Source organism: Lotus japonicus, chromosome 5 (genome assembly GCF_012489685.1).
Source record: "Lotus japonicus ecotype B-129 chromosome 5, LjGifu_v1.2".
Taxonomy (NCBI): domain Eukaryota; kingdom Viridiplantae; phylum Streptophyta; class Magnoliopsida; order Fabales; family Fabaceae; genus Lotus; species Lotus japonicus.
The window spans coordinates 22,163,277-22,178,101 of NC_080045.1; the positions used below are offsets into that span (position 1 = coordinate 22,163,277).

Sequence of the window (14,825 nt, forward strand, 5' to 3'; positions counted from 1 at the left end):
GAAATATTTCGGTCGCTAAATCCGTCGCTAAACAGCGAATTTCTGGTAGTGGAACCGATCTCGCACCCGAACAAGAGGTATTCCGAGGTTGTATAGGTATGGGACTATACAGTCAAGGAGGGCATAAAGGATTTGATTGGTACTACTCATAACAACAAGATGCATCTTCTTTTCGGGAGCCCAACTCATAAAAATTCCATAGTAAGTGTTCTTGACTTGGAGAAATATTGGGATGGGTGACCTCCTGGGAAGTTTCCCGGGAAGCGCGTAAGTGAGGACAAAGCGCGCTGAAAAGACTCGTGTTGTTACCGTGAGGCCAGTCGTCAGATCGGGATGTTACACAATCCACCTCCACAAGTGACCCAACGCCATAGCTGCATAAGCAAGAAGAACATTGAGGCCGGAAGGGAACCGTAGCTTAACACCCTTGACTTGACTCGCACAGCAAAGGAAGTGTTCAAACCAGTACTCCACCGATACACCACCGTCAAGACTTGCAATAGAACCCAAAATACCATATCCAAACGAAGATGAACAAACCGAGGAGCGAAAATCCCAACCGACGCCAACAGCCACCACCTTCAATCTCAATCCACATGCACTGCCACCGTAACAGCACAACAACCCAACATCAAGCGTCGTGATCAAAAACCTGAAACACCACAAAACCCCAAAACCACCAGATCCACCACACTTGTGAAGAAGAAGCGAGCCAGCAACGACGGACAGAGCCAGAAGAGACCCTTGACGGCACATTTGAAGTCGAGGAAACCCACGAAACAAGAAGAGCAAAGAGCGACAGGTTAAGACCACCAGCCAAGCCACCTCCCCTGAACACCTCTACGATGCCATAACAGGCTCCCCAAATCTCGAACGCCGGCACTCCAACTGAACTTGCTGAAGCAACGCATCGAAGAAGGCACAACGACGCCACATCTGCCCATGGAAAGACGGAACCCTGCGGGGAGATGAAGCCAGACCGGGAGAACTGCCGCCTAGAGAGGAAGGAGGAGCAATAGAGGACGACTAATAATGCTTTATTTGAAGGCAGAACCAAAACGAGAGGCCATAAGCCGCAGAAGCCAAGGTCGTCGGATCTCAAAAAGGTCAGAGAAAAAGGAGAAAGGGGCTAAAACGGAAGGCTAGATCGGACGGCGGGTTGCTACCGCACACAACGGCGCCGGCGGTGCCGCGACCACCTTAGGGAACCTAGGTAATCCTAGTATACTCTTTTAAGTAACTGTTATGTTCTAGCGTCTTGATTTGAGTACACTACAACATTTTTGACTTAAGGCGACGCTGTTTTGTTCAACAGACAAAAAACCGTGGCTTTAAATCGGTTTATGCCACGGTTTCTGAACCGTTGAATTATTTTACATAACTCAAAATCTTAGCATATGAACCCGTGGCCCATACTCTACAATCCACGGTTTGGTACCCCTGGATATATTGTAACTGCGCTTTGCCACTCGTGGACCCTTTTTTCCACCCTCATCCAACCGCGTCCGTAGGATCTTTAAATTAAAGCGTGGGCAAAGCCTATTATTTTTAATTTTTTAAAAAAAGTTAGAAGTTTTTTTTATTTTTTATGTTTTAGAAGCAGAAACCTCCTTACTCACTCAGAATCAGAAACTTAACCTAACCCTCAATCACTCACTGGAAGCAATTCGTGAAAGCCAGCCCCACTGCCCCACGCACAAACGTAACACTCCACCGTTCCTTTTCTTCTCTCAGATCGACAAACTCTTGGTCGTCGTCTCCATCCCTTTCCGTCAGCGAAGCTGTCTGCGTCCTCTCCATCCCTCACCGTCAACGAACCCTTGTGTCGTCCTTTCAAACCCTCTCGCGAACCTTCCTTGTGCCGTCGATCGTGGACGAGTTTTGAAGGCAATGGAAGGTGTTATGTTCTCTTTCTCTCTCCTTGGGAGACGCCTGATGAGGTTCGGAGTCAACCGATCTTCACCGCTCACCGGAGGTTATGGCTGTTCTGGTCGAGGTTAGGAAGTACAAGTAACTTCTTTATCCCTTTCAGTGTTATTGTACTTGGTCAATTTGGTCTTAGCTGATGTTGGAACATGGTAAAGTAGTTAGAAAATTGAATTTAGGTTTCTCTACTGCTACAATTCATTTATTATTAGATTGCAATGCTTAGTTTTGTTAAGCTTCGACCGCTCAAAAACTTCTTTTTGGGGAGAGTTGTAGTTGTTGGGAGAGATTCAACAAGGACTTCTTAAAGTCTGAAGATTTTGTCATTTAATCAGAATATCACTAATGTCATCTATGTTAGTCCTAATATTAACAACATCATGTGGTTGAACTTTAAGTTAATATTGATGTTGATCTTTGAGTTAATATTTACTCTTACAGAATATGATATATCAGGTCACATAGTGGGTGAACGAGAATATTGCCCCTCTAGTGACATATATATGAATTGAAGTTCCAATTCAGTTATATATCCTCAGTGTATTTGAAAATTATTAAATGTTTGATACATATGACTTTCTTTTCTAACTATACATTTTAAAGAGGGGAAATTTTTGTACTATGTTTCAATAAATAAAAGTATGACTTATTAGAAAAGTATGACCACTATTTAATTTACTGCATGCTCTTTACTTATTTCTTATGTTCTAGAAAACAGCCACAAGTGTTTGGGGTCTAGCAGCACGTTGGCTAGCAGATTAGGAAATCATACCTTTTGATTATGTATCATATGCTAAGAAGCTCTAGATGTGCCCACCTTAAATGCAGATTTAATCAAACAATTGTAGTTTTATACAAAATCTATTCTCACTGAGACCATGAAATTCTTACTACACAAAATATCTCAATAGCAGCTTAGCATTGAGGTACTGGAAACTTAGATTTCAAACAAGCAGCATTCATGATATAGAACCAGAGAAAAGGTATGTAATAATTCTTAAATAACTTTTTGGGAAGGATGAGAAATGCAAAACAGTGAAATATGATTTTTCAGGAATTAGAAGCAAGTAAAGAATTGACAACAAGGAATGAGGACCATTTGTAAGTGAGAGAGCTGAATGATGGCTGAGTATGCATTCACTAACAGAACTGGCCTCTTTGGAATGTCATGGTATAAGCATCTGGTAAGTTTTTTCTTTTCTTTATTGGTACAGAGCATTTGGTGATATCAATTATCTAGCAGAAACTTTTTGTTTAACTAGCTAAAACATACAATTTTGTTCTAGTCTTCCTTTTTAATTTAAACATCTTTGTTTTAATGTTTCCCCACTTTTTGTTTACCTCTTTTATGTTGAACACTTCACGTCCATTTCTTAATTAAGTGCCCATTAGTGACGAGTGTGTTCTCTCCAAGAGGCTATTGCAACTTCATTCTGTCAGAAATAGTTATAAATAAATTGGTTTCGAATATAATTTAGCTCTATGATTACACATAATCTTTTACAGATACCGGAGAGCTGACCTTTAATATGTTTTGACAACTTAAGTGTGGGGAGCTTCTTTGTAGCTTGCCATGCCTACATCAGATTTATCAGGTATATATACTTTTAAACTAAATTCTTGATTTTCTTAAGCTTTTGGGCTGTTCTAATACTTTTGTCATATATCCAATTTTGAACTATTAAAATCTAAATGTTTGTCAATGTTGAACATTTTTTCTGTCCATTTTTCACATGGCAGACTATACTGGCTTGTTGCAATTGAAGCTGGAATGACTCCAAATATTTTCTATTGTCTCAAGATTTTGAAGCCTCCGCATATCCACTTTTCCTAGCTTAGGATTTGGACATAAAGAAGGGCATATACTTATCCATTTGTTTTTGCAATTTTAACCTATGTTCAGAATTTTATCCTATTTTCTATGTTATTTTATAGAGTAACCCCCCCCCCCCTACTTGTTGGTATGACTTGTTATAGAATGATATGTGATTTAAGTAAGCTAAATAATTATTTGGCCTTCTTCCTGAACATTTTAAGTTCTTCAGAATGTCCTTTATTTGAGTTCATGATTTACTTTTGATTGTTGGTTGATACCTTTGTATCTGTTTCCTTTCATTCAATGTTTTGGGTCGCCAATAATACTTTAAGAAAGTGATTCGATCTAGATGGTAGGTACTATGCAATGAAGTTAATTGATAGAGAATTCGTATCATATTAGCACACCTATCTATCATTGTATTTAGCTTAAAAATTTGAATGTTAGATTGCAAGCTCAAGGGGAAAAAATAGCATAAAAGGTTCTAAAAAGCAACTGTGGTATAAAATTTTCTTAAAAACCACTGATAACCGCGGTTAAGAAACCGTAGCATAAAAGGCATATATAAACCGTGGCATAAAAGGGCACAAAGAAACCGTGGCATAAACATCTTAGTAAACCGTGGTTAAAATTTCGAAAGCCACGGTTTCCCACGTGTGGTATTATAGAAACCGTGGCATTAAATTTTTGAGAGAACCGTGGCTTTAACTTGTCAAAACCGTGGCACTTGGACTTGGCCACGGCTACATAACCCGCGACACGGAAACCGTGGCAAAACCGTGGCGTAAGCTTTCAACCACGGTTTTTTAACATGCTCCCGCGGTTTTCCGTCCGCGGCGTAAGGCTAAAAATGTTGTAGTGGTACTTCAATTTCAATTCACTTTGTAATTGGGCGGCCGATTTGCTTTTAAATTAATTGATTTTTAATTTTTTTGATGTTATTTGGTTGAGGATTCTTTCAAGTTTAGTAATTTTTTTTAGGATGTACTTATTTTTTCACTTAGTGTACTATTTTTTCATTATAAAAATTAAAATTAGAACTTCATTAAAGTAAATGTAATTGAAATATTGAAATGCTGGAATAAAGAGTTAAGTGTAGGAGAAAATTCACAGAATAATATAATGTATACTCGTTCATCCATACTAACCAAAAGTTATATTTGGCAAGTCTCCTTTTCTGATTTAGAGATTTTTCACTGTGTAGTTGATCGTACGAACCGCACACCAAATCCTCAAGAGCATCTCCAAGAAACACACTACTTCCTTGTTACATAGCATTCACAAACCCTATGGTAGAATCTGAATCACCTAACTAATTGATCCAAATGACGTTTTTCACAATCACCAAACTTTACGAAACACTATGGTGGAAACAATAATCACTTTCAAGAAGAAGACATTTTATATACAATGGTTGAGGATTTCAATTTCCAATCTAGACACACTAGAATCCTTTTCGAGAATACCTTTTAGAACGGCAACACTCATAACTTTTCTGGTTTTTCAAAAACTTGACAGCATTATTAAACACTTTGAAAATTGTATAATCACTCAAAAGTGGTGTAATTTCATGATTTGAAAGTTATGATTCGTACCCAGGCCTTAGACAAGTATATAGTATATATATGGACTTAGGAGGGTTACCATGGTCCATTACAAGGCTTAAAGTCTTAAACAACGTAAAATATGCTTAGGTTAATTGGTGAAAAAAACGTGACCAGTTGCGTATGTAATTAATCACATATATGTCATACTGATAGAGGTGCATGCATATATCATTCTGCAAAGTGATGGATCAGGATAAAACAAAAAGTATCATAAAAAAAAGTAGCCGATAAAAATAAAATATAATCAACACAACTAATTTTGTACTTTTGTGCATGTAGTCTTTCGTAATATTTGATATGAGAGGTGTACACGCGTATTTGTCATGCAAAAACGTAGTACTTAAAGCTGCCAAGTGTAAAACCTGAAAAAGAAAACATATAAGGCTAAAGTTTTCACTTTAAATAGTGTTATTACTTTGTCAGAATGGAAGCTATAAAAGCTACGTTGAGGATCATTATTTCACAAGATCGAGTTGCAAGCAATAATGGAAGCAAGTGGAGGCGGTGATATGCCGGTGAGTGTCGGTGCAGGGGAGCGGAGGATGAAGATGAAGGTGATGGTGGCGGTTGATGAAAGTGATTGCAGCTTCCATGCTCTTAAGTGGGCCCTTGACAACGTCTTAAACAACATGACCACTACTGCAACACCAGATGAAAATATTGAAGATGGCGGCGGCATGGTGTTCTTGGTTCATGTTGAGCCCGCTTTCCACCCTGCTGTGTATCCGATTGGAACCTCGGGTAAGGGTTTGTATATATATATTCTTCTTTAATTTGTTCTTGTGATATGGTGCAAACTAATGATATCTATTTCAGCTTTATCATCTTAATATATTGCATATTTCAAAAAAAGAAAAAAAATCTTAATATATTGCAAGCTTTCCTTCAAAAAAAAAAAAACTAATGATATCTATATGCATGTAGACTAAAATAATGACACATTTCAGTGACGAATTTTATTTTATTAATAGATTTTTAACCATGAAAATTTTCCACCAAAATTCATAATTAATACATGCAAAATTGAACAAGTATTTGAAATATCAACGGATTTTAGAGACGAAAATATAATCATTCACTAAAACAGACAAAAAGAAATTAATTAAAATTTTTGTGATGGAATCTGTTGATAATTTATCTCTATTACTTAATTTTATGACGGGTTTTAATATTACGTTTCAAAAAAAAAAATTGAAAGTTATTACGTTTCAAAAATTGAAAGAGGTAAAGTGGAGTGTGCATTTTGGATAGGAATGTGGTAAAATTTCATTTTAATAAATCTTGAGTGAAGTGTATTTTACTTTTTTTTCATAAATATTTTCTTTTCTTTTTCGATTATTATATTTTACTTTTTTTAAATACTTTCTTTTCTTTTTCAATAACTATATCATTACCAATAAAGTGTCCGAATATCCGAGTGGAAACGGCTCACATATTTTAAACATATTTTAAAATCCACTATTATTAGAACTGAGTCCCCACTTCATGGGGAGCTCATGTCTAATAAAAAAACAATGTTATGAGTCTCACTTTGGTGGGGATTACTGTCTCTCACACATATTTAGTGGGAGGTCTATGAGAAATAAGAAAATCACTGTATTTTTAAGTGAAACTAAATAACTATATCTTAGTATAATCACAAAAGTTGGAATCTTAACCATACTTAAGAGATATTGAACTTTAACACTAACAACATATATTTACTAGATAATAATAATTAATAAATATAAAAAAATTAAAAAGCATTATTAGCATTTTCGTTATGTTCTCCCTTTTGAGCTGGAGAAGAACCAAAACCACAATAATTCCTTTTGTAAGTTCGAATTAATTAATTACATGTGAAGCTAACTCATGTAATTGACCTATGTAGTTATTTAATTTACTTAACTATATTATTATTTCCCAACATTTTAGCGCTCTTTTTTGAAACATAAGAATGATTAGGGGACAACTCTACAGTATAATCCATGACAGCTATATATACCACAAGAAAACATCTTTAATCAAGCTTTGTTTGCCAATAATTTACACTGTAGCGTGATTTGTGCATCATTATTACAAAACTAATGTGACCTCTATATGCCCCATTATTCAACAGCTTTGTATCCTGCGTCTGCATCGTTGGAGGATTTGATGAGGAAGGCCCAAAGAGAAAAATCAACATCCACTCTTTCACGGGCACTGCAAATGTGCAGGGATAACCAGGTAATGTCTTATGCATAGTTTTAAAACTCGGCTCGGACCGACCGGTTGGATCGGGACTCGATTACCTGATCGGTTCGAGCCTCACATCAGAACACCCGACCGGTTGGATCGGGACTCGATTACCTGATCGGTTCGAGCCTCACATCAGAACAAGCTTGCAAGCGGCTTGGTGAGAACCAATTTGACTTGTCTAATTCAATGATTAGATCGGTGACTTAGTGTGTTTTTAGTTAAAACCGACAAGTCACCCGCTTCATTTTTTATTTTATTTTTTATTGACAATGGGTCAGCCTAGTTTTTTTTTTTTTTACAATCTAAGCGAAATTTGACAAGAGTTTCAGGCTTTGAGCTATTATTTAATCTATTGGGCCTGTTTTTTTATTTACTTTATTGGGCCTGCTTATCAGGCTTAGGTGAAGCTAAAACCAAAATCATGTAGTAATTATTTTTAAAAAAGTGGTGCTTGATAGATGCTTTTACCGCTGAAGAACCAAATAGTTTAGTTACTAGTGGCGTTTTTATTACTTTTACCTTAACTTCATATTGCATTTGATTTTTATTATAATTTTTTAATATATACCGAGTCAAGCATTCGAATTAATGACTCACTTGTTCGATGAGTGACTCATTTACTCAGTACCCCCACAAAGTCGATGATCGAGCCGGGTTTTAAGACACTGGTCTTATTAACTTCTTCTACCATATTATTCAATTATCCATGTTGTCCCAAAAAAAAAAAAGAGTAATGATCATAAATATTAACAATCATAAATATGCACCATATCCACCAAATTCATGCAATGGAATCATGTAAAAATGCAGATAAAAGCAGAAAGTATCATTCTTACTGGAGATGCAAGGGAAATGATTTGTCAGGCTGCAGATCAGATGCACGTTGATCTTTTAATCATGGGTAGCCGTGGCCTTGGCATGCTCAAAAGGTTAAGATCATTCTAGCCCAATAATTCTACTCTTCATTTATATATTTAGTGTTTTGCAATTTTTACACTTTTATTGTGATCTTTCTAATGCAATAATGATATCATTTTGATTTCAATTTAACGGTGGATTATTCTAAATCTAATTATACATTTGGTGTGTGTGGCAGGACATTTCTTGGAAGTGTGAGTGACTATTGTGCACATCATGCAAAAACGCCGATACTCATTGTGAAACCACCAGAGGATAAGGAGCACAAAAAGAAGAAGTAACAAAATTAGCAACAAAATCAGCGTATAATATATATGTTTAAGCTAGCACGCCTTTGTAATGGATGAGTGTGGCCGGAAATAAATATTTTCATGTTGCTTTCTATAGGATGATGGTTTTATAATTTGTAACTAATAATGAATGCATTGAGTGAAAGAAACTTCTGTCTTTCTCTTTATTCTAATAAAAAATAAATTCTAACGACTGAGCCTTCCTCAGAGCTTCAAACTTAATAGAGTGTATGTCTCATTCCGTCCCATTTGCACCTATTATCAAACACTACCTAAAAACTACATGTAGCTAATTTTGTTAGAACATGCAATGTAATACATTTAAACTTTTTTCATAACATGGTTAGAAAGATGGTTGCCTTGCAGCTGGAAGTTTTAAGGGGGATTGGAGAATTGAACTTTTGGAATTGAAAGTCGAAAACCCATACATGCACATTTTGTAAGGTGGGGACAACTGAGCCTTCCTCAGAGAGGATGTAAAGTTTTTTATCACAATATTTATAATTTATTTTTAAAGATTTGGGCTGTCAATTTTTTAAAAATAAATTTACTATATTATCAGTGAATATTCATATAAAATACATACATATATAGTGATTTTCTATATTAAGTTTGTATGCATTAAAATTGCTAATGAATGAGATAAAGTGTGTTTTTAAACATCAGTCATAAACTGAATTTTATCTCAATCTATATAAAAGTTTCGCTCACTTATTATCACGTGGTCAGTAGTGTTAGTGTTTATATTTACACCGGTGCAAACATATACTCAATGAGTAAATTATTTTACAGTGTACCGTGAATGAAAAATCAAAAGCTAACTATGATCATATATTTGCACATGTATAATATATTATGATTAAACTCGACAAAATAGTTAATAGTTGTGATAATTTACTTTACCCTCTAAAATGACTTCCTCAATTTAGAGAAAATATTATAATGTAAAATAAATTTGGCCATTGTTCTTTTTTATTTTGATTGAAGAATTTGAGTGAAGCTGAATTAGAAATTATTTCGATATAAAACTATAAAGGGTCTCATATCAATGTCAGTTAAACACGATTTCATTCACAGACCTTTATATCAGGAAGGACTCGCTAATAAGGAAATTTAGATTAAATAATTATTCTTGCGTTTATTTATTTAAAGTCAACTGTCTGTATCTGGACCAAAAAAATCAACTGTATATATAATTGGATGGAGGATGGGATGATAAGCATTCCTGATTCCATCTTGCTGAGCAAGCACTACATTGCAAGCACGGGCGATATTGTCTTGTGAAAGAGTTAATTAAGAACACTGACAAATAGATCATGTTTTGTATATAAAGATGATCCTGTTAAAGAAAAATACATGGGTAGACTAGACCACACGGATAGATCCCATATTGGAATTTCCCTTAGCACTGGAGTCTGTCATATTGAACTTACATGGATCAGAGGAACAAGATTTTACCACGTCGAGTTCAACATAGATCCAAACACACTACAACTCTTTAAAATCTAAATAGGCCTCTTAATGGGAATTGGAACAAAAGTAAAAAATCATGCTCATGGTCCCCGAAGCTAATAGTCATACCACAAAAATGTTCGTATTTGATCAATAATTCAAGTTGAATAGCTTCAATGGTGGTATCCAAGATCGTCGAATCACCCTGCCACCAAATCTGCAACTGCAGCTTCAGACAACTAGGTGATAAACCAGCTTCCGTCTATATACCTAGTTATGCACATTCCATACATATAAGATGCCTAAAGATGGAATCTGGTGTGATAGCAGTTGTTGGGCGAAATAAATTCAACTCTTCACTGATATCAAATTACAACAAAGGCAACCAAACGAAAATACCTATTTTTCCCACCCTCCTAGTCTCGTTCCGGGGTCATAGTTTGTGAACAAACGAAATTCATTTCCAAGTTTGCTGGAATGATGAGGCCTAAAACCACACGGATGCAAACCCAAGATCTCAGCGGCCCTTTCTTTCTGCACTTCACCTGCAATTAATAGTAATACAACAATTAGGGAATTTAACCTTGGCAAATGGCTTTAAACTGATGACCTCATCATGAACATTCTATTAAGAGGAAATTATCATTTTCAGGGTAGTAATACAACACAAAACAGGATAAAATTCATCCTTACCGGTGAGTAGAAGCAAAAATGACTCTCCAGGTTGTGTGAGAAAACAAATAGTTTCAGCAACTTTCTCCAAGCACTCTTTGCTCTGTTTCCAAAGAAATTTGCTTAATTAGATCATCATTTTCTAAACTGAAAATAATCAATATTATCACTCATAGAAATGTCACCCACCCGGTGTATTATGTCTTCTCTTAAAATGGACAAAATTATCATTGCAAATTAAATTACAAAGGCTTGCCATCTACACTCACTAGTCACTACTAACTTATTGGAACTTTTCTTTTAACGTTAAATTTGTAATATATTAAAGTTCAAAACTACTTGACCGTCAAAAAAAAAAGTTCAAGACTAATTTTCCTTTTATTGAAGAGGGAAAGAAAAGGTTTGTCACGTCATGCCTTAAATAAAACTGGGTTTTTCTTTTGCACTCGCATCCTGAGCACCTTTTGTGGTAACAAATAACTGCAATATTCTTACAATGGCGTCACTAAGATAGAACTCAGTCTCACTACAAGAGCAAGCAGGTGCCTATGCTAGAAGCTGACACAAAAAAAAACTTTAAAATAGCACAAATTGACATAAAGGAAGCCTAAGGAGTAAGGGTCCATGGCAAATCCAGTTCAACTCCAAAAAAAAGAGATGTAAAGGAGGATATAAACTATAAAGCCTTTGCACCTTTGCTTTGTCTAACACGAGGTCATTATGTATGAAGCAAAACAAAAAATCAGCTTCACATTGATTAGTGATTACAATCATACCTAAAAGCCTTACAATATGAGCTTCATATCAAAGAATTGCCGTTACTTTTAATTAGAAAAAGTGAAAATTTACCCGAGGGAGGGAAGAATTAAACTTGAGAGAAGTTCAATTCAACACAATAGATTTGTCATGCACAAATCTTAGAAGACTTAGAATCTACAACACTCTTGAGATTAGAAGAGGAAAAGAGTGATCCTATCTGACACACCTAATAATAAAAATATTCCCTTTATACCTGTGCTGACTTGACAAATGATGGCATCTGAGTTTTAAATAGTGAATGGAGTTATAAGATTCAAACTACTACGACTTGCACACTAGGAGCGCAAAAACAATTATCAAAAGAAAACACGTGAAAATCAACTAATCCCCCATCGCTAAAATCATTCATAGTTCTCTGAAGTATATAAACAATTGACAGAAGTGGAAGTAAAAGACAAAGATGGTCATGGTACCAATTTAATGCAGCTAAAGTTATTCTCACCAAATAAGGAGGATCTGCAACTACAACTCTGAAAGAGTGCTTCAATTCTGATGGTAACTCCTCAGGATGATTGTAGTCATAAAATGTGTAATCACTTCCATATTGCTCAAAACGTTTGTCATACTCAAGAAGTTGCATAGAAACACTAGGATCCATTTTCTGAAAATTGAAGAATTGAAAAACAGAATGTAACTAAGAAAGCCAAAAAAAAATGGACACTCAAAGGAATCAAAATATTGAGCAGTAAGTGTCAATACACCACTTCATGATACAATTAGTTACAGCTACAAATGTGGCCTTATTAACTTTTTCAATTTTCAGTCATTAGGCTTTGACATTGTAAACATGTTCTAGATCAAGTAAATGTTCTAAACTCTAGTCTTATATTACAAATAAATTATAAAATATCAAACTGGAAGTTTAATCCAAGCTCTAAGGATCACCAAGCAAGTAGATCAACCGGTGTCTACTGTCTAGCTTGTCGTTCAAGTCTATGTGAGTGCAGCTGCGTTAAATATTTAATAAGGCGAGCTTTACAACCCATAGTGCTCCTACCCGGCTCAAGCAGGTTGTGGTTTAAACAAACAAACAAAATCCAAGCTCTAAATTCTAAAGACACTATCTCTCCTATTAAGCAGCTTAGATAAATGAAATGACTCTCTCCAATGGTGAATTTCAAATCACAATTTTGAATGGTACCAAACTCCAAACACATCAAAGCACTAACAATTTGAACCATTTTTTTGAACTCAACAATTTGAACCATTGATCAAACACATTAACTATGCACATTACTATTCAAAATCCTGACACCAATCATTCTCACTTGAACCATAAAGTGTGAATATAAACAAACTTCAATTCAACCAGAAACAGTTGCAGAATAGAAATCAGAAATCAGAAACTACCTTGAGATAGGCATAGAGTGTAGGGCAAGCGATGCAGGCGACGCGAGAATCGACACCGCCGCCGCAGAGCCCGAGCACCTCTTCAGCGACGGTCTTTGCGGTTTCAGCGTCGTACCAGAACTGGCTCAACCTCCAATCCTCGGACACCAGAGCAACTTCGGAGTCTCCGGCGTCAGAGTGGCTCGGCTGCTGCTCGGCGAGGAACTCTTTGAGGGCGGCGAGAGCATGGGAGCTCAGAACTGGAGCGTCCTCGTCAATGTCTTCTTCGTAGGACGGCGCGGAGGACTCAGTGAGTCCGGTGACCGAGTTAGGGTTCAGTTCGAGTTGCTCCTCCATGTTGTTGTGTGGAGACTGGAGAGTGTGAGATGCAACCAGCACAGAGTGATAGGAGGAAGGAACGTTGAGTGGACCGGGTGCTCCAACCGGATCTTAGATTCTAAGGCTGGGCCGTTCAACTCATTGAACATGAACCAAACCGATATAAGCCGGAAAAAATTCAATCAAAGAACTGAAAATTAAACAAAGTTATTAATGTCTTTCAATTAATTAATTTTGCTTGCTGTGCTATATTTTTTTTTGAAAACTGGTTATATATTAAAAGTGACAAAATGAAGTCAATAAATATAAGCACAATGATCAAAGCTCCTTACATAAGTTGAAATTCGTCTCCGAAGAATAGCTCAAGTGGTAAGAGCTAAGGACATAAGGGTTAGGTGGGATGAGGGTGAAGGGTCCATACTTCAAAACCTAAGAAGAGACTAATTTACTAACAATTAACATTTGCCTATAAAATAAAACAACATAAGTTGAAATTCAGGTGCTTGCATGATGAAGGATATCAGTGCAATCAAAAAAACTTTAAGTCAAGTATGTAATGTCGAGCTTAACTAATCTATTCTCATTCCATGACTAAGCCCAAACCTTCCAACTTGTTTCACATGAATTCCACATAACTTAATATATTTCTCAATTGTATATCAACGGGGCTCAGACCTGAATTATTGAATCAATGCTTTCCCAAAAGTTGTTTCACTCTTTTGACCTAAAAAGTTAGAGACAGAGGTCTTACCTGAGAAGGTATGAATGTATGATGATTCAAATATTAAAGACTATGTTTGGCATGACATTTCAGCTAGTTTATAGCTTATTTGACTAGCTTAAAACTTATTTGACTAGCTTAAAAGTTCTATAAAAGTGTTTGGTGAAAGAGCTTATTTCAATAGCTTACAGTTTTAAGCTATAAGCTATCTCAGGTAGCTTAAAGCTTATAGCTTATTAAATATATTCTCATTTTTATCCTTATTATTTTATTAAAATTCCACCTTTAGCCTTATATGTTTTTTCTACTAAACCTATTTACTTATCAGTTATCACACTTGTCTCATATGCACATCATTCCCGCACACAAATAATTACTACTTTAGAATAAAACAAATAATTTTATATTACAAATTACAAATTATTTGTTTTATTCTATTTAATTTAATAAAAATATAGAAAACTAAATAAGTATAAATTAATATTATATTTTTAAGATGATATATAATTTGAGTGAAATTAAATTTTTTATAATAATTTTAATATTAAAATCATATAGGTATTAATGTGAAAATAAAGTAATGTTAAACATAAAAAGAATCATACAAGTATGTCCTTTTATGTCATTTTACAATTTCAGTTTGTTCAACAGCTAGTTTTACTAAACACTTTTGTTCTAATTACATAGTTTTTCAGCTTTTAGCTAGCTTATCAGTTAGG

General features: G+C 35.4%; 2 protein-coding genes across 3 annotated transcripts; one reads left to right on the top strand and one right to left on the bottom strand.

The window, feature by feature from the left end:
* The first annotated feature begins 5,819 nt into the window (after nt 1-5,819).
* On the top strand, nt 5,820-8,866 carry LOC130718614 (universal stress protein A-like protein). Its single transcript, XM_057569231.1, has 4 exons — nt 5,820-6,090; nt 7,448-7,554; nt 8,377-8,495; nt 8,663-8,866. Exons 1-4 carry the CDS (start codon nt 5,835-5,837, stop codon nt 8,763-8,765), a joined length of 585 nt encoding a protein of 194 aa, XP_057425214.1. The 5' UTR covers nt 5,820-5,834; the 3' UTR covers nt 8,766-8,866.
* Nucleotides 8,867-10,067: 1,201 nt separating this feature from the next.
* LOC130720894 (uncharacterized) lies at nt 10,068-13,521 on the bottom strand. 2 transcript variants are annotated; one of them, XM_057571600.1, is made up of 5 exons: nt 13,068-13,521; nt 12,160-12,318; nt 10,920-11,001; nt 10,626-10,771; nt 10,068-10,496 (listed from the first exon to the last, which is right to left on the bottom strand). In XM_057571600.1, the coding sequence occupies exons 1-4, from the start codon at nt 13,401-13,403 to the stop codon at nt 10,626-10,628; spliced, it is 723 nt and encodes a 240-aa protein (XP_057427583.1). In that variant the 5' UTR covers nt 13,404-13,521; the 3' UTR covers nt 10,068-10,496. The 2 variants fall into 2 exon arrangements, with proteins under 2 accessions (XP_057427583.1, XP_057427582.1); XM_057571599.1 differs by having other exon boundaries at nt 10,068-10,771.
* Nucleotides 13,522-14,825: the final 1,304 nt, after the last annotated feature.

Excerpts from the sequence above, each read along its gene's own strand:
- LOC130718614 (XM_057569231.1), top strand. The coding sequence starts at position 5,835 with ATGGAAGCAAGTGGAGGCGGTGATATGCCGGTGAGTGTCGGTGCAGGG. Across the intron at positions 7,555-8,376 it reads AAATGTGCAGGGATAACCAG|ATAAAAGCAGAAAGTATCAT; the intron begins GTAATGTCTTAT and ends GTAAAAATGCAG. Across the intron at positions 8,496-8,662 it reads GGCCTTGGCATGCTCAAAAG|GACATTTCTTGGAAGTGTGA; the intron begins GTTAAGATCATT and ends TGTGTGTGGCAG.
- LOC130720894 (XM_057571600.1), bottom strand. The coding sequence starts at position 13,403 with ATGGAGGAGCAACTCGAACTGAACCCTAACTCGGTCACCGGACTCACT. Across the intron at positions 12,319-13,067 it reads CACTCTATGCCTATCTCAAG|AAAATGGATCCTAGTGTTTC; the intron begins GTAGTTTCTGAT and ends TTCAATTTTCAG. Across the intron at positions 10,772-10,919 it reads ATTTTTGCTTCTACTCACCG|GTGAAGTGCAGAAAGAAAGG; the intron begins GTAAGGATGAAT and ends TATTAATTGCAG.